Source organism: Odocoileus virginianus, unplaced genomic scaffold (genome assembly GCF_023699985.2).
Source record: "Odocoileus virginianus isolate 20LAN1187 ecotype Illinois unplaced genomic scaffold, Ovbor_1.2 Unplaced_Scaffold_12, whole genome shotgun sequence".
NCBI classification, from domain to species: domain Eukaryota; kingdom Metazoa; phylum Chordata; class Mammalia; order Artiodactyla; family Cervidae; genus Odocoileus; species Odocoileus virginianus.
In genome coordinates, this window is record NW_027224274.1 from 276,077 (window position 1) to 297,439 (window position 21,363).

Here is a 21,363-nt window from a genome sequence, read left to right on the forward strand (position 1 = left end):
CTTCATGGAAAATAGATGGGTAAAAAGTCGAAACAGTGACAGGCTTTATTTTCTTGGACTCCAAAATCACTGTGGATGGTGACTGCAGGCATGAAATTAAAAGATGCTTGCTCCTTGAAAGAAAAGCTATGACAAACCTAGACAGCATATTAAAAAACAGAGACATCACTTTGCTGACAAAGGTCTGTATAGTCAAAGCTATGGTTTTTCTAGTAGTCATGTATGGATGTGAGAGTGGAATAAAAGCTGAGTGCTGAAGAATTGATGCTTTTGAACTGTGGTGTTGGAGAAGACTCTTGAGAGTCCCTTGGACTGCAAGGAGATCCAACGAGTCCATCCTAAAGAAATCAGTCCTGGGTGTTCATTGGAAGGACTGATGCTGAAGCTGAAACTCCAAAACTTTGGCCACCTGATGCCTCATTGGAAGAGCTGCCTCTTTGGAAAAGACCCTGATGCTCAGAAAGATTGAAGGCAGGAGGAGAAGGGGACAACAGAGGATGAGATGGTTGGATGGCATCACTGATTCAATGGACATGAGTTTGAGCAGACTCCAGGAGATAGTGAAGGACAGGGAAGCCTGGCGTGCTGTAGTTCATGGGGTTGCAAAGAGTCAGACACGACTGAGCGACTGAATAGCAACAAGACATATCCGTAGACATAGACATATCTGTAATCCTACTAATAAGAAGCAATCAATCACTGTTTACATTTTAGCGTATTTGCCTCCAGGGATTTTTGGCTGTGTGCTATACAAAAATAGGCTCAAGGCACTGTGGTTTTGTGACATGTTTTTTCACTTAACATGTGATTGTGAGCATTTTTCCCGTGTGCAAATGGCCTTTGAGAACATGTCTTTAGTGGTTACATGGTATTCCATCTTCTGGATGGATTATAGTGTATTTTTACAGTTCCCTGTTAGCTTACTATTTTGTATAATAGCACTTTTGAAGAAGACATATGTTTGTGAAATTGGGTTTTCAAAGTAAACACACTTTCAAGATTCTTGGTGTGTGAAAGGCAGGCTCCCCTTCAGAAGGCTGTACAGATGTTCACTCCAGTAGCCACTTGTCAGCGTCCTAATCAAGACTGATGATAAGCATTACAAACATAAGTGAAATTTTGTTGGCAGTGGGATGGAATGGGATCTCACTATTGTTTGATTTTATTTTATTTTTTTTAATCATTACTTTTGGAATATCCCTTTCTGGGTCCTGGGTCCTGTGGAAGGTGGAGTGGGGGCCAACAGCTCAAGAGAAAAGTGGGGGAATTACTTTTAAGTGCCTCTCACAGAGCTCTCTGTACATAGATGTTCAGTAAATAGTGGCAGCTCTTGAAGGCTGTAAGCTGCTTACTTGGATCTGAGACCTAGATAAGCTAAGAGTGAGAGGTTTTTTCACCAGCAAGCATGACAGATTCTCAAATCATGTCATCCAGATGCATCAAACGAGAGAGAATTTGCCTCTTTCAATGCTTTAGTCTTTGGTGCTGGGAATATTTGCTGGCATCTATGTTGTAAAAGGGTCTGTACTACATCTCCAGATGGCGGGATACAGCATGACTAGGATGCAGACTGTGCCAACCAGGAGTTCCCGGTTTTGTGGCAGAGGCTGATCCACAGGTGCTGATGTGACCGCAGAGCAGAAATAAGTGCTGTCACAGCGCCCGCTGCCACTGAGTTTTAAAAATATTTATTTATTTGGCTGTGTTGGGTGTTATTTGCTGCTTTCAAAATCTTTCGTCATGGCACATGAACTCTTCAGTTGTGGCCTGAGGACTCTTAGTCCAGTGGCTAAGACTCTGCCCTCCCCATGCCGGGGGCTTGGATTCAACCCCTGGTCAGGAAACTTAGATCACATCCCGCCGCTGAATCTGATGGTAGGTTCTGGAGCCCATGAGTGGGGAAAAGGTGGCATTTGAGCTAAGTTCTAACAGTGAGTCGTATTGCAAGGGCCCCTTCCACTTTTTCTCAAACTCTTGTCTTTTTTTCCTCCCACCCTACCCCCCGCCCACATACACAGGAGCTGCATCATTAGGTTTCCTGCATAAAAGCCTCCACTTATTCATTTGATAAAAAACCTATTGAGTACCTAATGTATGCCTGACACAGTTGTTGGTGCTGGGAATATGCAGCTGAAGAAGCACATGGAGGATTTCACAGTGCAGGGGGAGAGACACGTGGCCAGGTAATTTCAGGACCGTGTGACGTGTATATAATGCCAGTGTGTTTAACATACTGTGAGAACACAGCAAGGAGCAAGGCGGAACATGGTGAAAAGGCGTGGTCCGTGTTACATAGCCGGAGATCAGAGGAAAAGGCTGCAGTGGCAGAAGTGACGTGTACGGACAAATTGGCATCACAGTCACCCCACTGGAGCTTTAATCCCGGCATCCCGGACCCTGCAGCCTGGCCCCCCTGTCACTTAGGGACAGAACTATGGATTAAGAAAGGACTTCTGCCTTGCTATGACAACGTGTCCCCAAGGCCTGGTTGTCTTTGGAAAACCGTTCATTTCCTTCTGCAGGCACAGCAAGATGGATTTGGCCAGCACAGTGCTTTGCCCAGATCTTTGACTATAATATGCTTATATATAGTGCTATGAATTTTGATGTCTTCAAATATTTTCTTGGCAGGTGCAATTTATTTTTTATTATTGGTCACTTGTGTGGCTGAAAGTACAAATTGACCGGACTGGCTAATTGATCTCTTCATTATAAATGATTACCATCTGATCAGGATTTCAAATACCCCTTCTAACACCCCTGGATGTTAGTAGTTTTGGAGGTTGCATATTTGCCTTTTATGTAGGAAACTTAATGATGCGGCTCTTGTGTATGTGACAGTGTGTGTGTGGGGGGAGTAGGGTGAGAGAGGAAGAAAACAGTGAGAAAAAGAGGAAGAAAGAGGTGGAGGAGGCAGGGAGTGAGAGAGAGAGGGAGACTGGCAAGAGGAGGTGGTAGGAAAAGAGAAGTGAGGAGAGCGGGGTAAGAGAGAGCTTGGGGTAGAAGAAAGAGATGGGGACAACTTAAGAAAGTCAAAGAAAACAAGGGGAGGGAGCATGATCTCAACTGAAGTCTTGTTAGTTGCAAGCCAGGCACTACACCCTGCTGTTAACATTTATCCCAGCGAATCCTCACAGCAACTGTATCAGACTCCGTTTGCAGATGAGCAAAGTGCAGTTTTGCAAACTGGCCCAAGTCCTCATGGCTATTAAGTAACTCGTCCAATTCCAAGGTGCCAAAGGTTGGGCTTTTATCCTTTAGTACAGTATGCAAAGTCAATTGTTGATCATCTCTTCCACCCAGTGTATTTAGCTCAGGGGTTGTCAGTCTCGGCACTACTGACATGTTGCGCCAGATAGTTCTCTGTTGTGACACGCTGCTCTGGGTGTTGAGGGGAACCCCTGGCCTCTGCTCGCTAAATACCAGTAGCACCTCCTGACTGTGACAGGCCCCATCGTCTCCAGACGTTGACTTGTGTCCCCAGCTAAGGACCTTATGAGCTGGACCCAAAGAAATCCATGAGCCTGGTCAGCAGATGAGCCAGAAAGTCCATCTTGTAGCCCCATGATGAGAGAGCAAAGGTAGAGCGTAAAAGAATAGTTGGCTGGAGTGAAATTCACCATTGAGATGTCAGTGTCCTAAACCTGCAATGTGGGTGCAGATCCGGGTGGGCAGCATCGTTTGAGCTGGGAGGATGTTCCCTGTGAATAAGTCCGATGTGGTCGCCTCTGACTTAGCCTTGAAGTTGTCAGGGTTTAAGGTCCTGTTAGGATATTTATGTTTTCATTCTGGACTGGAGTGAATGAAACTTCAGCTCTAAAATAGTATTTTAAAAGAAAGGAACTAGCATTGTGGGATGGTTACTTATAGTGCTGTCAGGAGATTTTTCAACATAACATAACATGTTCATTCCAAGGTAGCTGTAGTTGGCTTAGACTTTGCTTGTGTTTTTAGTGAAGCCATCTTATAAAAACAGGGATTGTTTTCTAAGTGATTGGTCTCATTGCAAGAGAGCTAAGCATTGGAGCCCCTATGGCCATTACAACTTTTGAGTTACACGTGACATCATGAAAGCCTCTTTTGGGACCAAGAGTGATGCTTGGGCTCCTGTCTAAAGATGAGTTGTTGGAGAAAAGATAGAGCATTTCAGAAGACAGTTAAAAGTATGAGAAACAAAGGAAGAAACCCTCCATTTTGGCCTGTATTAACCTGCAGGGCATAAGGAGTTGCCTTTGTTCTGTATTTTCTTTTGAGCTTGCAAACTAGGCCTAAGTGAAGCTTAAGTTTAAAAAATGAAGTTTCAAAGCAATGAAACCCATTTTTTGTGTGTTTGTGGGCAGATGTTGGCATGTTTATATCTTGATGAAGGTGTAGTAGATTTGTGCGTTTCAATGTATATAAATTTTGCCCCCAGAACCTTAAAACCAAAGCAACCGCTGGAGGGTGTGGGTATATACAGGCAGCACGCTGGCCTTTCAGGGGCTCTTCTGATTCCAGGAGACTCAGCTCTCAGGAACCAGCACCAACCCCCTGCCTGGGCGCCCTGATGGGCCTCTGGGATTCAGCTGGGAGAATCACTGTTACATCCCAGTGGAATTGCTCATGCTCCAAACTCTAGATAACCAGTGATACAAAGAAATTTGACCATTGAATAATAATCCTAACTGGTGTTGAGAATAGCCAGAAGGATAATGTGTCAGAGGACTGTCTTTTAATTGTAATGATTTTTATGACTGGTTGAACAGGGTTCGTCCAAGGAGCCTGAGACAGCTCACATTCCTCAGGCCTGGCCTCCCACACCCAGGTATTGTCCCTGAGGTATTGTCTGAGGTCAGAGGGCCTGCGTGATTTTTAAATGGGCAGAGGAAAGTAGAAATCCCTGCTTTGTTTCTTTTTTAAAAGTGAAGAAAACCTTCCTGGATGTGCCCCCAATCCTACCCTAGCAAACTCCCCTCCCATTTCATTTGCCAGATGTTGTTACACAGGTCAGTGCCTCAGCTGGTCACCTGGCAAGGGGGTGGATACCACCAGCACGGCCTGGTTCATCCCCTGGTGCTCGGAAAAGCCATGGGCCCCCTGTGGTCACAGCAGTTTTGCAGGAACAGAATGAAGATTCTATCTTCAAGAAGGAAGGGGGGACTCCCCTAATGATCCAGTGGTTAAGAATCTGCCTTGCAATGCAGGAGACAGGTTCGATCCCTGGTCAGGGAACTAAGAGCCCACGTGCCACAGGCAACTCGGCTCCTGCGCCATTGTTATTGAACTCACCTACCTCAGCTAGAGGATCTGTGTACCGTAATGAAAATCCCGCACGGCTCAGTGAAGATCCCGTGTGCTGCAACTAAGACCTGACCCAGCAAATAATTAATTAATTAACTTTTTAAAAAGAAGGAAGAGGGAAGGTTCAGTGGACAAAGACCCAGCTCTGTCCCTATTGCTGTTTAAAGAGAGGCCCCACCCAGCTCTTTCCCCCATTCTGGCATATTCTGTCCTTGAACCAGACTTGCATCCACGGTTTATTTGAAGACTTTAACAGGGTAGCAGGACCTCCCAATCGCCCTTGGAGACTAATTACTGACAACCTCTCTTTCTTAGTGTTAAGACCTGATCCCCATCCTAAGTGTTTCCCATTTTACAGCTGAAGGAACTGAAGCTCTGAGAGGTTTGATAACCCCCCAAGGACACACAGCTAGTAGACTGCAGAATCAAAATCTGAACCCAGGAAATTTCAGTTCCAAAGGCATGCTTCTTTCATGTGGCTTCAGTGCCTTCGCAAGATGCAAACCCAGATGTCAGTGTGAGACAGGACCTGCTTTACCATAACCTGTGTGCAGAGTGTCCATAGCCTGTGTGTGATCTACCCCATAATTACGGTCCCCTCTCCTCAGGCCTCACACTCAGAAGCACTCTTTCCAGGCTAGACCTTGGCAGAGCCTCGAGGCTTGAGACCAGCAGCCCGTCTTGCCACTGATCACACAGTCTACACAGAGGTGTAGACTGAGGCAGCGGCTCCTCTGTGAAAGTTTATCCAGGCAGCTGGTGCAATTCAGGCTGTGGCCGCCGTCTCTGAGCTGCTAGCGCTTAGGGCTGACTCAGGAAGGCCCTGGTGGAAAAGTGGCTTCACAGTCAATGTGTGGTCATTTCCTGTCATCCTGCCTGGACCAGGTGGCATCAGTGTGGTCACCCCTGCCCCTCCATACGGTCCCTCATGCAGAAGCCCCATCACTAAACAGCGTTTGTTTTGGATAGAATGTCTGGAGGGTGGTGATTTACTTTCAACCCCATGGTCTTAATACCCCCACCCATTCCAGTTAAAGCATCAGTACTCAGCTGGCCAGCAAGGCTTAGTGCTCCCCAGCGCCCCGGCTCCTTGTCTCCCTGCCCCACCTTCACTCCTTGCTTGCCTGATTGAGCTACAAGCAGCCTCCCTGTTGAGCCAGTGCATGCCTGCTAAGTCGTCTCAGTCATGTCTGACTCTCTGTGACCCCTGGACTGAGGCCTGCCAGGCTCCTCTCTCCATGGCAAAATTACTGGAGTGGGTTGTCATTCTCTCCTCCAGGGAATCTTCCTGACCCAGGGATCAAATTCGCATCTCTTATGTCTCTTGCATTGACAGGCAGTGCTCATGTGCATCTCCGTACCTTGCCAAGACTGGCTTTCTGCCTCATTTGCTCCTGGACCAGTACCTCTGATCTCTTAAGACCTGTGTTTATGTGCCATCTCCTCCAAGAAGTCTGCCCTAATTCTGCACTCTGGATCCAAGGCCCCATCAGTATGAATCAGTAACTCTCTAGGCCTCCCTCCCTTACAGAGCTAAGGGATTAGCAACCACCCCTCGGCTGTGGATTCCAGAACAAGAGGATTTGCAGGAAATTGCTGGCATGTGCGTTGGGGACTATAGAGTCAGGTTGCCTGGATTTTTATCTTGTTTCTTCCTCTTCCTTGGCTGGGACAGATTATCTATCCATTCTCTGCTTTTGGGTCCTCATCTGTAAGATGAAGATAATGATACCGTCCACCACGTCAGACGTTTGTGAGAATTAAATGGAGCCCTTTGCACTCCAGAGCCTCTACTCTGCTTCTGTGCCTGTCGCCCTCTGCGTCTTTTCACCGGTGTTTCCAGCGTGTAGCCAGGGGAAATGGCAGCCCGCTCCAGCATTCTTGCCTGGAGAATCCCGTGGACAGAGGAGCTTGACAGGCTGTGCTCAACAGGGACCCAGAGAGTTAGACACGACTGGGTGGCCGAGCACACACACCAGTGCATAGCCCAAGGCTTGGCATGTGGCAGGCCTTCAGTTCGTTGAGTGAATGAACCCTGTCATCCTTAGAAGTTATTCTGGTTTCTGAGAACCCTCTGAAAACTGATCTAAAAGGATTAATGTTAGAAACACAAAAGTGATTTGGTTTGATGCATGATTCCAAGACTAGCCACAGCCCCAAAATGAGTGGACTCTGGCACGGCAGCTTGGAAGCAGGGCTGCCCGAGCTCTGTGTTCTTCCTGGCCAGTCATTCTCTGATGGAGAGTCCCACAGGGCTGCGTGATGTGGCCAGTCTGTGACTTGTCCAGGGAGGGCTGGGAGAAGGTGCTACTTTTAGAAGTACTCACCCTGTGGCTGAGTGGAATGAGGGAAATCCAACAAACTCCCTACCTAGGAAAGCAGTGGGCATCCATCCTGGTGTGTTTCTCCTCCACTTTGCCTCTTCTCACCTTCCTCCATCCCTTTTCCAGCTACTACGCTGTCGTGTACCCCATGGCGTACCCAATGAAGATCACAGGCAGCCGGGCTGTGATGGTGCTTGCCTACATCTGGCTTCACTCCCTCATCGGCTGCCTGCCACCCCTGTTTGGCTGGCCATCAGTGGAGTTTGACGAGTTCAAGTGGATGTGTGTGGCCGCGTGGCACCGGGAGCCCGGCTACACCGCGTTCTGGCAGATCTGGTGTGCCCTGTTCCCCTTCTTGGTCATGGTGGTGTGCTACGGCTTCATCTTCCGAGTGGCCAGGGTCAAAGCACGCAAGGTGCATTGTGGCGCTGTGGTCGCTGTGGAGGTGGGCGCACAGAGGGCCGGGAGGAAGAGCTCCAGCACCTCCACCTCCTCCTCGGGCAGCAGGAAGAACGCCTTTCAGGGCGTGGTCTATTCGGCCAACCAGTGCAAAGCCCTCATCAGCATCCTGGTGGTCATTGGTGCCTTCATGGTCACCTGGGGCCCCTACATGGTTGTCATCACCTCTGAGGCCCTCTGGGGGAAGAACTGTGTCTCCCCAACCCTGGAGACCTGGGCCACTTGGCTGTCCTTTACCAGCGCCATCTGCCACCCTCTGATCTATGGACTCTGGAACAAGACGGTGCGCAAGGAACTCCTGGGCATGTGCTTTGGGGATCGGTATTACCGGGAACCATTTGTACAGCGGCAGAGGACGTCTAGGCTCTTCAGCATTTCCAATAGGATCACAGGTAACTTGGAAACTTGTCAGAAAAGGGATGCCCACTCTCAGGTGTAGTCTGTGGTCCTCTTGGACACTCTGGCAAGTTGATGGGTGAGATCTTAGACTGACGGCAGCCTTGGGGCTTAAAGCACAGGTTTCCTTTGGGGAAGGAGCATCGCAGTGATTCCCAAGCAGATTTCCCAAGCTGGGCATGGCAGAGGACACGAGTTCTGTGACCGCAGCCATGGCCCACTGGTCTGTAGAATATAGTTATTTCTATCTAGAAGAAAAAAAGGATTTAAGCATTGGACTGGGCCACCTCCTCCTTTCAGTGTTCCTTGAAGCAGAGTCCTTTTTAAAGTGCTCTTTCCCTCCTCAGCTGCTCCTCCTGGAAATCCTCCTCCTTGAGCCCTTCCCTCCCCGGTCAGTGGTTTCCATGTACCGTCCCTGGTAATTCAGGATGTGTTGAGGGCAAGCCTCCACTCCGTCACTGAAGTGTCGCTATCTGATATGTATTAAAGCTGCCTCTCCATCTGATAATTGATTTCAGAGCTAAGTTTCTGGGCACAATCCCATGCCCTTTGATAAGGAATTACTCTAGTTGGGATAAATATTTTTAAAACTTTTTCTTTTGAGATAATTTTAGACTCAGTGAAGAGTTGGAAAAACAATAGAGAATTCGCATCCCCTCAGCTTCTCCTAGTGCTAACATCTTGCCTAACCATAGCACCATGAGTGCATGGCTATTAACAACTACAAACTTGACTCAGATTTCACCTATATTCCTATTGATGTCCTTTTTCTGTTCCAGGATCTAGTTCAGGATCCCATGTTGTATTCAGTCACAACATCTCCTTTGTCTTCTTCAGTCTTTAACAAGTCTTTGTTCTTTCTTTGTCTTCCCTGACTTGACACTTTTGCAGAGTTCTGTTCAGGGATTTTGTAGACAGCCCCTCAATCTCTGTGTAGCTGATGTGTTCTCAAGGTTACTGTTTTGACAGGATGCTAGGCAGGTGATATGCTCTTCCTAGTAAGCATTCCAGGGGCACAGATATCTATAGGTCTTATTACTAGCTAATTTTATTCTTGATCTCTTGGTTGATGTCTTAGCTTGGGCTGCTACAACAAAATACCGTAGAATATGGCTTAAACCAAAGACATTCATTTTTCCACAGTTCAGTAGGCTGGAAGTCTGCAGCTAGAGTGGCAGCCTGGTTGAGTTCTGGGGAGGGCTTTCTTCCTGCCTGTCCTCTTGCTGTGTCCTGCCATGGTGGAAGGTTAGGAGAGAGCAAGCTCTCTGGTCTTCCCACCCTCAGGGCCTCTTCTAAACCTACTTATCTCCCCAAGAACTCACTGTGAATACCATCACACTGGGAGTGAGGGCTTCAGTATAGGAATTTGGGGGAATGCTATCAGGCCATACAGTTAGGTTGATGTCTGGCAGGTTTCCCCGCCGTAGATTCACTACTTTTTGCGTTGTCATTAATAAGTACACCAGAGGAGATACTTTGAGGTTATGAAAATATCCTATTTCCCCTTCAACCTTCACCCACGGTTTGTAGCATGCGTTGGTGGATCTTGCCTCCAAAGTCACCACTCTGTTGTTTGAGGGAGATTGTCACCTGGATGAGCTATTGGAAGGGAGACTCTGAGGGCACTTAGCAGATCATATTCATGAAAAGAGCCACAGAGTGCAGTTCCAGTCTCTTGTCAGATGACTTTGGGCAACTCACTGCTTGAGTTAATTTTTCATTTCCAGGAAATAGGCTTTCCACCTCCCCTCCCAAGAGAGTGAAAATTACAACTCTTAATTATGAGTACTCTGGAGTAGTGATGATAGGAGATCTGTTCCATGTGGCAGCAAACCAACATCACTAATTTATCTCCTGGACTAATGGAGTGTTTTTTCTTGAGAAAGGAAGGAATTCTGGGACTTTTTAAAAAATTATTTATTTTTTAATTGAAGGATAATTGCTTTATAGACTTTGGTTGTTTTATGTCAAACCTCAACATGAATGAGCCATAGGTATACATATATGCTCTCCCTTTTTAACCTCCCTCCTTATTTTGACTATAGGAGAAAAAAAAAATCTCTCGGATAGGAGAATTTTAACTCCTGAACTTCCACCTCTTGCTACTGGCAAGACTATGATACCAAGTGTGACTTGTGAGCCAGGAGAAATACATTCAGGCTTTGGTTTTATTTTACTGATTATTTGTTCAGATTTTGTAAAATCAATTATCTTCTGGGCAAAAAAAAAATAATAAACATTTTGATATTAAGAATGAGGAAAGAGAATGGAGGAGGAGAAGGTAGATAGAATAAAAGGAAGCTTCTGTTTTGGGGGCCAGGATTTTCTGTGTGAGCCACTTGGAGTTATCCCAGAAGAGCTTGTAAGGCTGTGAGCACAGATGGAAAACACCTTCTGTGGTTGCACTGGCAAGCTCAAGGCAGTGAGCAGTCTCTTCATTGAGGGAGAAGCAGTCTTGTGGGTTGTTGTTGGGCTGAAGAGTGTGTGGGATGATGGGCTCTGAATTGTTGGCCTTCCCTTGAATCGGAGTTGGGGGCATCTCTGCTGTCTCTTCCCCAGATGTCCTGACTTTAGGAGCTGGGCAACACCATTGGCAAGAGTCTTAAAAAGAAAGCAGAATGCAGTGCCCATCCCATCCCTGAACCCTACTCTGGTCATACCAGGAAAACCCATGGCCTTTCTGATTCGGAGGGAGAACCCTGGCCTCCACCTTGCGTCCCTGTCCTCTGGCTGAGCCAGGGCTGTGAGCAGACCCTGATCTGCACTCTCTGTGGCATGACTTGCATCTGCAGCAGACGCCTAAACCCCCGTGGGCTTTCCCTGCCCCAGCCTGCTTCAGGCTACCTCTCTTACACTCAGAGAAGGAACTTGCTCTCTCCTGTTAGCACAGCATTAAGAAGGGTGATAGGATTCGTTCCAAAGCCAGCAAGAAAAGACTCAGAAGCCCTCTCTCGGTTTTGTCCCTCTCCATTTGCATGAGCACCTGGAAAGTTCTCACCAAAGGATTCAGTACGTGGAATTATAAACTTTCCTAACAGTGCTTGTGAGCAGGTGCAGTGCATTCCACAAACACCTGGAGTTTCCTACTGCCCCTGAGATGCCAGGAGTTCTACATAGGCAGTCATGTTTATTAAGATTTCATATGTAGATTTCACCCATAATCCATGAATTTTGGTTTTCTCATCCTATTAACCCCAAACTGAAAAAGTGCATCAGTTTAGGTTTTCCCTGGGTACCAGCTCTCACCAGGCCACTATGATACTTTCTGCCTGTGAAGTCTCATTAGCAGATTAGCATGGCGCTCCCTGAGGAATTGAAATCTCTGGCCTCCCTGAGAGTTGCCAGGCAGGGCCACCTCATGTGGGTAGGTCAGCTCTGGAGTGAACATTGATTCTAGTGCTGAAAGGTGCTGCTGCTGCTGCTGCTAAGTTGCTTCAGTCGTGTCCGACTCTGTGCAAAACCCCATAGACAGCAGCCCACCAGGCTCCCCCGTCCCTGGGATTCTCCAGGCAAGAACACTGGAGTGGGTTGCCATTTCCTTCTCCAATGCATGAAAGTGAAAAGTGAAAGTGAAGTTGCTCAGTCGTGTCCAACTCTTTGCGACACATGGACTGCAGTCCACCAGGCTCCTCCATCCATGGGATTTTCCAGGCAAGAGGACTGGAGTGGGGTGCCATCACCTTCTCCGGCTGGAAGGTGCACTAAATGCTAATATTTAGCCTTAGGAGTTCAGTTCAGTCCAGTCGCTCAGTCATGTCCGACTCTTCACAATCCCATGGACCACACACAGCACGCCAGGCCTCCCTGTCCATCATCAACTCCCAGAGTTTACTCAAACTCATGTCCATTGAGTTGGTGATGCCATCCAGCCATCTCATCCTCTGTCATCCACTTCTCCTCCTGCCCTCAGTCTTTCCCAGCATCAGGGTCTTTTCCAATGAGTCAGTTCTTGCATCAGGGTGGCCAAAGTATTGGAGTTTCAGCTTCAACATCAGTCCTTCAGTGAAGGCCACACTACAAATCCAAAGCGGATAGTTGGCTGCAGGCGATTGGAGCAAAGCTGAGGATTTCAGGAGAAAGGGCCAGGAGCTCATCTGGCAACACTGCCACCAGGCCCGACACCCAGGCATGGAGGGAGGCGTCTCCAGATGCCACTCCCACCTGATGCTCGAAGCTCCTGAAGCTGGGGATAGAGCCTTCCCAGTTATTTTCTGGAGAAAAGGACACTGACTTCCATTTACTAGAGGAAATGGCCCACCTCAAGGCCTTCATAAGGTTTGCACTGGAGGGTAAGAGGCCTGGGGCCTCTGAATTTTCCCCCACTTGCTTCTCCAGGTTCCTTTCCTGTGCTGCCGAGCGGTCTTCTGGTTACTTCAAAGTGCCAGTTTCACCCCAGAATTGGACTCCTGTTCCTTTAGCCTCTGAAAGACACTCGTGACTCTTTCGGCCGCGCCAGGCTTCTGATCTGATCTCTGGGCCTGTCACTTTGTGCCTCTTTCTTTCTTTAAAAGAAATGTTTTAAAGGGCTGGACTGAGCCCAGTCTGGTGTCGTTGTTGCTTCGTGTGGAGAAACTCAGGGTTGCTGCGCCCATTCTCTAGTGATCAACGCTGGGTAAACACAGAATAGAGAGTCTCCACTTGGCTGCCCTGTTTCCAGATCTCCTAGCTGAGCTGCACTGGCCTGGTGCAGAGTCCTCCCACTGGGGAGACCAGGGCTTGCTTCGCTTTCACCACAGCCTCAGAGATGTGTCCAAGGCCCACTGTGGCCTCCGCCATTCCAGCGGGCAGTGGACGCTCCCCCACAGGCCGCCTTCCTCAAGCCCGGCTTCCTGCTGAGACATAGTCATACTCTGAGGCCAAGAGCCTGCAGGTGGGTGATCATGTTTGGAATCTTCTCTGGGCCCAGCCCCCGACACCAGGGGGCAGCTCCTTGCGAAAGTGTTATCCGCATGTTTCATGAAAAGAGCAGCTCTGTCTGCATGGGCTGCCATGCCCCCACCATCTCCTCCTTGGCTCCGAGAGAGGAAGGAGAGCATGTGTACTGTCGCCTTCTTCCCTTGAGGAATTACGATGAAAGTATAGGCAGAGGCCTCACCTGTCTGTAAGCGTGCTGTGGGCAAACACAGGTGGTCTGTCATGGCAGGGCCTTCACTGCAAGTAGGTCTTCCTCGGGAGATGGGAGGAGTCTTGCTTTTTGTGCTGTTTTTTTAATTGCTAAGAGTGCCTTTCTGTTATCTCCGTGGTCTTTGTGGCCTCCAGCTCTTTTGTTCATAGATTGGTTATTTTCTTAATTTTCTGAGGACACCCAATTAGAATTTTGTTTTCTTAAGCGCCCTGCATGGTGTCCTGCAGATCCTTTTTTTATTCCTTCCTCTTTTGTTCTCCCATTTCTGCTAGTGCTTTTCCTTACATGTCTCCTGATCGTCACTGTCCCTCATGGTGAATGAGGCAGCCCTGGCCGCGCAGCCTGAAGGCTGGAGGGGCTGGGCCATTTTACAGGCTGCCCAGCTCTCGGGGTCTGTGGGGCTTTTCCCTCTGACGGGCTGGGTTTCCCTGGGGACGAGACCTCTGGCCCCCTGCCCAGGCTGAGTAAAGCAGTGGGGCGGGGTCCCACTGTTAACAGGCAGCCTCTCATTGCTCCCTCAGTTTTTACACGTTGCCATGTGCCTGGCGTCACCAAGGCCAGAGCTGCCCAGTTCACTCTGTCTGCTCTCCTGCCGACACGGAGGGCAGGTCCCTGGAGCCTGAGCGGGGACTAGCAATGGAGGGGACCCACTGCTTCCTGTAGAGTCTGTCCACTGAGCCCAACCTGCCCAGAGACTCCACGCCTTCAGTTCTTAAGCTTTTGGGAGTCTCCTTCCAGTCCTCCCCTGTTGCCAGTCTCTGCTCTTTTTTGGGTCAGTTTCATTGCCCACCCCCTACCTTCCAACTTACAAACATCCTCTTTGCTTGGGGCTTTCAGCCTCTTCTAAAAAAATACCTTTTGGTATTCAGATAGGCTTGGAAGTTAAAGGAGCACCCACATGCTGTGGTAACTGGAAGATCTCCCAGGACTGTTCACTGTGTTTTCTCTCCCACCTGCCTTGTTGGTGTCTGACATTTGTCATGAGCTCTCCCCCTCTGGTAGGACCCAGTGAATCCTGTCACAGACTCCCTGGGATAAGAACAAGGGGTGAAGTGGAGGACAGGCAGCCAAGACCTTCGTGTCTTCAGTGAATGCGGAGCACCCTTTGCAGGGAGAGCAGGGTGGACAGGAGAGTGGGCCTGGGCACAATCGTGCAGTCAGTGTCGACCTTGCTTTGCAGACCTGGGCCTGTCCCCACACCTCACGGCCCTCATGGCAGGCGAACAGCCCCTGGGGAACAGCAGCAGCACCGGGGACACTGGCTTCAGCTGCTCTCAGGACTCAGGTAAGCCTCCCACCTGCTGCATTTCCCCAGTTCCAGGCAGGAGCATGTGGGCGGGAGGAACGTCTCCCAGGGTGTGGGGGTGAGAGTCAAGAGTCTGGGTTCCCAGTCATGGCTTTTTGCTTTTCAGCATCTCTGCGCCCGTTTCTTCCTCTGTATAACGAGAATCTCAGCTCCTGTCCTCTCTGCCATGCAGGGTTGTTGTGAGATTCAAATTAAGTGAAAGCCTTCAAAGTTAAAATGCCAAATGATCATGAATTGTTATGTGAATTATAATAACCACTGACCAGTGCAGGCTCCAGAATCAGCCTGCCTGCTTTTCAGTCTTGAGTTGGCTTTTTAAGAGCTGTGTTATCTCAGACAAGCTACTCAGTCTTCTAAACTTTTGAGGCTCCCCATTTGCCCCAGAACTTGGGGACTGTCCCTCTCTCCCTCATCACGTTTTCACATGCCCCAAGATCTACCTATGGGGAACTTGATCTCTCTGATGAAACATATCTCCATCAATATCCTCCAGACCCTCCCTTAGCTGCTGCCCAGGGGATGGTGCCAGCCCAGGGCTCTTGCCCTCAGCACTGGGCTCTGTGATATCACAGTCCGTTTCTGTGCTCACCAGCATGTAGCTGGAGCACCTCACCAGGTGAGAGGCTCATGGCAGGGATGGGCAGTGTCCGCACCGCATCCCAGGGTGGCATCTGTCCACCTGCAGGGCGTGAACCCAGGGTTCTACAGCCCGGACCTCACTGCAGCAGGCTAGCTGTGAATATTTCCCTCCCTGCTCTTCTGTCTCGCCAGCGGGAACCTTTCGGAAACTCCTCTCTGTCTTGATCTGTTTCCTCATCTGAGCCTGTATTGCAGAATTCTAGGGTGAAGGGCCCCGGGCAGGGACCCAGACCAGGCCTCCTGTCTTGGAGCATCTCCCTTGGAGGCAGAACATTCCCTGAGAATGCGCCCCCGCAGGCAGCCCAGGGTTAAACAGCTGGTCACAGCCTCCCTTGTAGACCAAAGTCCTTCTTGTAACTCGAAGGACAGGAAAGTCGTTGTTGCTCCTCAGGCCCTCTTAGGTCTTCTCAGACAACCAGTCGGGATCCAGAGGCAGGGGCATTTGTTCACTAAACAGATATTTACTTGCCAAGCCCCTGCCTTGAGCAGATACTGCCCTATGTTCTAGAGATGTGCTGGTGAATGGCCCTCATGTGGCTTTAAATAGGCAAATTGTGTGGGCTGCAAATTATACCTCAGTAGTTCTGCTATTTAAAAAGGTCTAACAGTGATGAGAACTGTGGGAGAGGAAGCCGAGTGCCATGAGGAAACAGAGCGGGCTTGTACGTGCTCCCCGTTGGGGAGAGAACCCTTCGGGATGGGAGCGTTAGAGTTTCTCTGAGGAAGTGATGTTAAAACCTGTAGAGTGAATAGGAGGTGGCCAGGCGAAAAGGAGTAAGGGAACGTGTTGGAGCCAGAAGAAAGAGCTTGGGTTCTGGGCTCACGCAGACTGGAGTGTGAGCTTCAGCCTCCCTGCTCTTAGCCACGTCCTCGTGAGGGATGGTTCCACTGACTCGGCTCCTGCTGTGCCCCAGGCACCGCATCACAGCTTCACACGGCCCAGCTCACAGTTCTGACATTCCGTGAGGTGGACAGAATTATCCCCATTGTGTACACCTTGGAGGATGCCGAAGGACTGAGTAACCTGTTTGTGATCCTGGGTCTGTCCAACTTGGGAACCCGAGTTGTATAACATAACCACCGTGTTGTAAAGTCCGCCAGAGGAGCTCATCTGTGCAGGTTGTCCTGGGAGAACATACGTGGAACTCCTGGCTCGTCCTTCCTAATTTGCTGAGCACCAGGCTTTGAAGGGTTGCAGGCTAGAGACTGAGACAGAGGAGGGCTGGTCCCAGCATCTGCCCCAGGGTGGGGTCAGGGTTCTGCTAAGCTCTGCTCCCCTCCCCACCCCTCGCCACCTGTCTACCCAGTTCCCTCTCATAGAACTTCCTTCCTGTCTGCCTTTCCCCCTGATTTTTGAGGGGCATATTTTTCAATCCCTTTTTGATCCCTAAAGAACTTTACACATTCAGCGTTTATATGTTTATTTAGCACAGCATATTTTAACTAGAAGGATAGAAATTCAAACTGTAAGAAAAATCACTCTGAACACAAAGCCCCTTTAATAATGCCTCCCTCCTCCACTCAGTCTGACTCCCCTTCCCCAGTCCAGGTCTGGCTGACTCAGCACTTCTGAGTATGTTAGTTCTGGCTGTAACCCATCCACTTGGATACCATTGCTGTTTTGGGTGTGCCTGAGAAGCAGCCCCAGTGGCTGGCTGCAAACTCCCTGAAATGGGACGAGAGACACCGTGTGTCCTGGACAAATCTGCAGGGCAGTTGGTTGCACCTGGTTGTGGGTTTGAATAAATGGGAGAGGGATGCAAGGGGTGTTGAGAGAGGGTGGGACAGAAGGTGAGAGGATCTGGCATTGCCAGTTAGAGGCGCGCAATCTGCCCTTGGTTTTAGGAACAGATGTCATGCTGCTTGAAGACTACGCGTCAGATGACAACCCTCCCTCCCATGGCACGTGCCCACCCAAGAGGAGGAGCTCGGTGACATTTGAAGATGAAGTAGAACAAATCAAAGGTTTGGTGTCTGTGACTGATGGCTTCAGGGAAATGGGGACGTGCAAGGATCTTAGGAAGATTCCTCGGCTGAGCCTGCCCCCACGCCCAGCACACTAGGGGTTCCGCCTTTGCCCATCCGCATGTCACTCCAGACCCGACCGCTCTCACTTGAGTCCTTAGGCTTCTAACTCTTAGAGCAAACAGCGTCTAAGACTGGGCAAGCAGTGGGCTACATAGACACACACTCGCGCGCGCACACACACACTGACTCCCATCTCCTCCCTCAGGAAGTCACCTGACTAGTTACACCAGTCTCTGAGCCCTCCGAAGTTTCTTTCCTTATGGATGCTGTGTGGATATGAATCTGAACTCGGCCTCTCTGAGCCTCAGCTTTCATGTGTGGAAGGTGACAATAATGGCCCAATAAGTGCTCCAGCTTCATGGCAGGGGAAGCTGCCGCCTCGATGGTCTTGCCCTCTTGAGGGTGCTGGGGCACTTGGGTCCTGTGAGAGGAGTGAGTTCTGCTGTAGTCCGGCTCCTGTGTTTTTGGCCCCACCTGTTCTGAATTCAGCCCTCAGCACTCTAGTTGCCTCTGGAATTTGGGGTCTAGTTTCCCTTCCAGATATGCTGACAGAAGTGCCATCCAGGCTGCCCACAGATGGAAGAATCTCTTTTCCTCTGAATGAGATGTGAGGGAGGGGTCCAGGAACTTTGATATAATTTCTTCAGAAATGCTGACTGTGAAAATAAATATGGGCCACATCAGAGTTTATGTTCATAATTCGTCCTATCTTTTCTACCACTTCCCATCCCAATTTCAGATGAATGGAAGGGTTCATCATGGATGTCAAGGAGGCAGATAACATCTGTTTTATGGGGAAAGTAGATTCAAGAACAGAGCTTGGATTAGCAGCCTCATGGGCCTTATAATATGTCATTCCCAAATTTTAAAAAAATGGACTGAGGCCTTCCCCAATCCACCCAGCCCACATATGGCCAAGCTCGCTCCATTAGCCTCCATGTTGGGGGACCATATATCAAAGGCACCCTTCTTTGCAGACAGGGCGAGGGGCAGGCACTTTCAAGACCACACCAGTCCTCCTGGGAGCGAGTGGCAGGGCAGGGAGAGATCACATGTTCCTCCCTTCTCTTCTTGGAGCATGGCATGGGAATTGCCTACTCCAGGCAACATGAGGATTAGGGAATAAGCTGTTCCCTCCAAAATGTCAGGAGAAAAATAGGCAGTGAGGTTAAAAGTCATCAGAATGTGAAATTGAAGGCCCCCCACCCCCCTGACCTGTTCACCTAAGTTGTCAGGGATCCTACTCCTTGGGGAAAGGGCACCTGACCTTTAATGTCCTTTAAATCCTGAGGTTCTCCATAGCTCTAAGGAATCTCTGGGTGTGGAAAGGCCAGAGACAACATTCAGGTTTGTGGAAGTTTATAGCCCAAACTGCTACACATTCCAGGGAGCTGAAAGACCAGAGAACTCTTTCACAGATGTAAACTAAATGAAATTACTCAGTCATGTCCAACTCTTTGGGACCCCATGGACTACACAGTCCATGGAATTCCCCAGGCCAGAATACTGGAGTGGGTAGCCTTTCCCTTCTCCAGGGGATCTTCCCAACCCAGGGATCAAACCCAGGTCTCCCGCATTGCAGGCAGATTCTTTACCAGCTGAGCCACAAGGGAATCCCAAGAATATTGGAGTGGGTAGCCTGTCCCTTCTCCAGGGGATCTTCCCAACCCAGGGATCAAACCCAGGTCTCCCGCATTGCAGGCAGATTCTTTACCAGCTGAGCCACAAAGGAAGCCCAAGAATATTGGAGTGGGTAGCCTGTCCCTTCTCCAGCAGATCTTCCCGACCCAGGAATTGAACTGGGGTCTCCTGCATTGCAGGTAGATTCTTTACCAACTGAGCTATCAAGGAAGCCCAATAGAAAGTATTTATCAAGCCTTTCCTACGAGCCAGACCGAAGCTAAAGCACCTTAGGAAGAACTGTTTAATTATCACAGGAACCCTATGACATAAGGGGTGTGCCATGATCTCTTTACAGATTAGGAAACTGAAATTAGATTAAATGACTTCTCAGATTTCCCAAATAGTAAGTAGGGAATTGTCGCCTAGGGACTCTAAGCTCCAGAACCCACACTGGTCACCTGTTTGTCTCCCCTCCCCAGGTCAGTAAAGCAACAGCAGGCCAATCCTGGGTAGCCATCAGTCCTGGCCCCTCACTAACCCTTTTTCTGCCTTCTCTCTTAGAAGCTGCCAAGAACCCCATTCTTCACGTGAAAGCTGATGTGCACGAGTCCTTGGACAGTTACGCAACCAGCTTGGCCAAAGCCATAGAGGCTGAAGCCAAAATCAACTTATTTGGGGAGGAGGCTTTGCCTGGGGTCTTGCTTACAGCTCGGACTGTCCCTGGGATTGGCTTTGGGAGCCGCCGAGGCAGCAGAACTCTTGCAGGTCAGAGGCTGCAGCTTCAGAGCATCGAAGAGGGGGATGTTTTAGGCCGCAGAGCAGAGATGAGGGTGGATGCCCGTTACCATCTGTGCCAGGGTCCCGGGAGCAACATCTGATACGCAGTCATCTGAAAAAACACTGAAAACAATGTCTGTAAGTGACTTCAGTGTCTGTGTGAGACCACACGCGGGCTTCTTCTTGATCCCAGTGATGGGACCAGAGGCATTGAGAGCACAAAACAAAGCAGATGGAGGTGTGGCTGAGACGCTGTGGGACGTGGGGTGTAGAGGGGGCTAGAGACCTCAGCTGGGCAGAAAGCCACCATGTGGGTCACTTCCTCTTCTTCACCACCTGTGCCCTTGGGAGTCCAGCCATGCACTGTACTAGAGGCCTCGGGACACTCTGGAGGATGGCGCTTCCTCTGTGTGGTTGATGCGGGCTGTGTGGGGCCATTGGTTCTACCCTAAATGGCCCCCAGAGGAGAGCCCAGGAGCAAAATACCCCAGACCCAAGGTTACAGCTTTGCCTCTACTGGGGCCATCTGCTGATTCTAGTAGGGACTGTTGCTGGCCACTGGGCGGAGGGTCTGGGGCGGTGGTTGCTGACGACAGGCCTCCCTATGGACTGGTGCTTTAGTATTTTAAAAGAAGAGAGAAACCACTGTAAACAACAGGAGCAAGGAACAGATACCACATGTTTCATTTCTAGAATTAAAAAGAAAAACAACCTGTTTGGTTAGGAAGCACCTTCATCTTCCGGACCTGAACAGGGCCGTGGGCCAAGCACTGCCACGAAGTAGTTACTGCCATCTTTGGAGGGAAGCCCCTTCACACAGGAAAATCCCATGGAATAGGTTCCGTATGTGATGCTTGACGTACTGTTTAGATTAGCTGGCCTCCAGGGAAAACTCCCATGGCCAGCAGCTACTATCTCCCTGCCCTGAATGGCTTAAGACAAAGACTTGAAGGAACTCTGGCCTTGGCCTCAGCAACTGTGTGCCAGCCCAGCTCTGCCTTATATCACTCGGGTCAGTGGGGCTCCCTGTCACCTCTCGGTCGTCCAGAAAATGAGACAGGGATGTGGAGTTGGACTGAACGGTGTGTGTGTGCTGAGTCACCCAGTCATGTCTGAGTCTTTGTGGTCCCATGGACTGAGTGGCGGCAAGGGTCCTTTCTAACTGATCTTTGATGTTCTCTGAATTTGTTAGTGGGAAAAAAGTGACCCATGGATCAGTATTTGCACAGCTTTTGGGTGCGATGTCTAATGGGCATGTGACACGATTCTGATCCTGATGCGTGGGCTGATCCAGTGTGTCTGTTTAGAACACAGTCCTGACAGGATGCCAACCAGTAGGACACATAAATGGGTACAGAGGGTGTGTCCTCAGAGGTGGAAAGTGGGGCTATGGATTGTGATGCGTA

The 21,363-nt window shown here is 49.5% G+C and overlaps 1 protein-coding gene across 6 annotated transcripts in view; it reads left to right on the forward strand.

Annotated features, from left to right (window-relative positions):
• GPR161 (G protein-coupled receptor 161) overlaps positions 1–20,090 on the forward strand; it is a 57,157-nt gene extending 37,067 nt beyond the window's left edge. For 4 of the 6 annotated variants that reach the window (XM_070462728.1, XM_070462727.1, XM_070462732.1 and 1 more), the window contains 4 exons: positions 7,731–8,455; positions 14,765–14,869; positions 17,375–17,494; positions 19,742–20,090. In XM_070462728.1, the coding sequence (XP_070318829.1) occupies positions 7,731–8,455; positions 14,765–14,869; positions 17,375–17,494; positions 19,742–20,058 (1,267 nt within the window). In that variant the 3' untranslated portion in view covers positions 20,059–20,090. Of the gene's footprint in view, positions 1–2,018; positions 2,184–7,730; positions 8,456–14,764; positions 14,870–17,374; positions 17,495–17,762; positions 18,257–19,741 lie in introns of those variants that run through there. The other 2 variants (XM_070462730.1, XM_070462731.1) reach the window with 2 other exon arrangements.
• Positions 20,091–21,363: the final 1,273 nt, after the last annotated feature.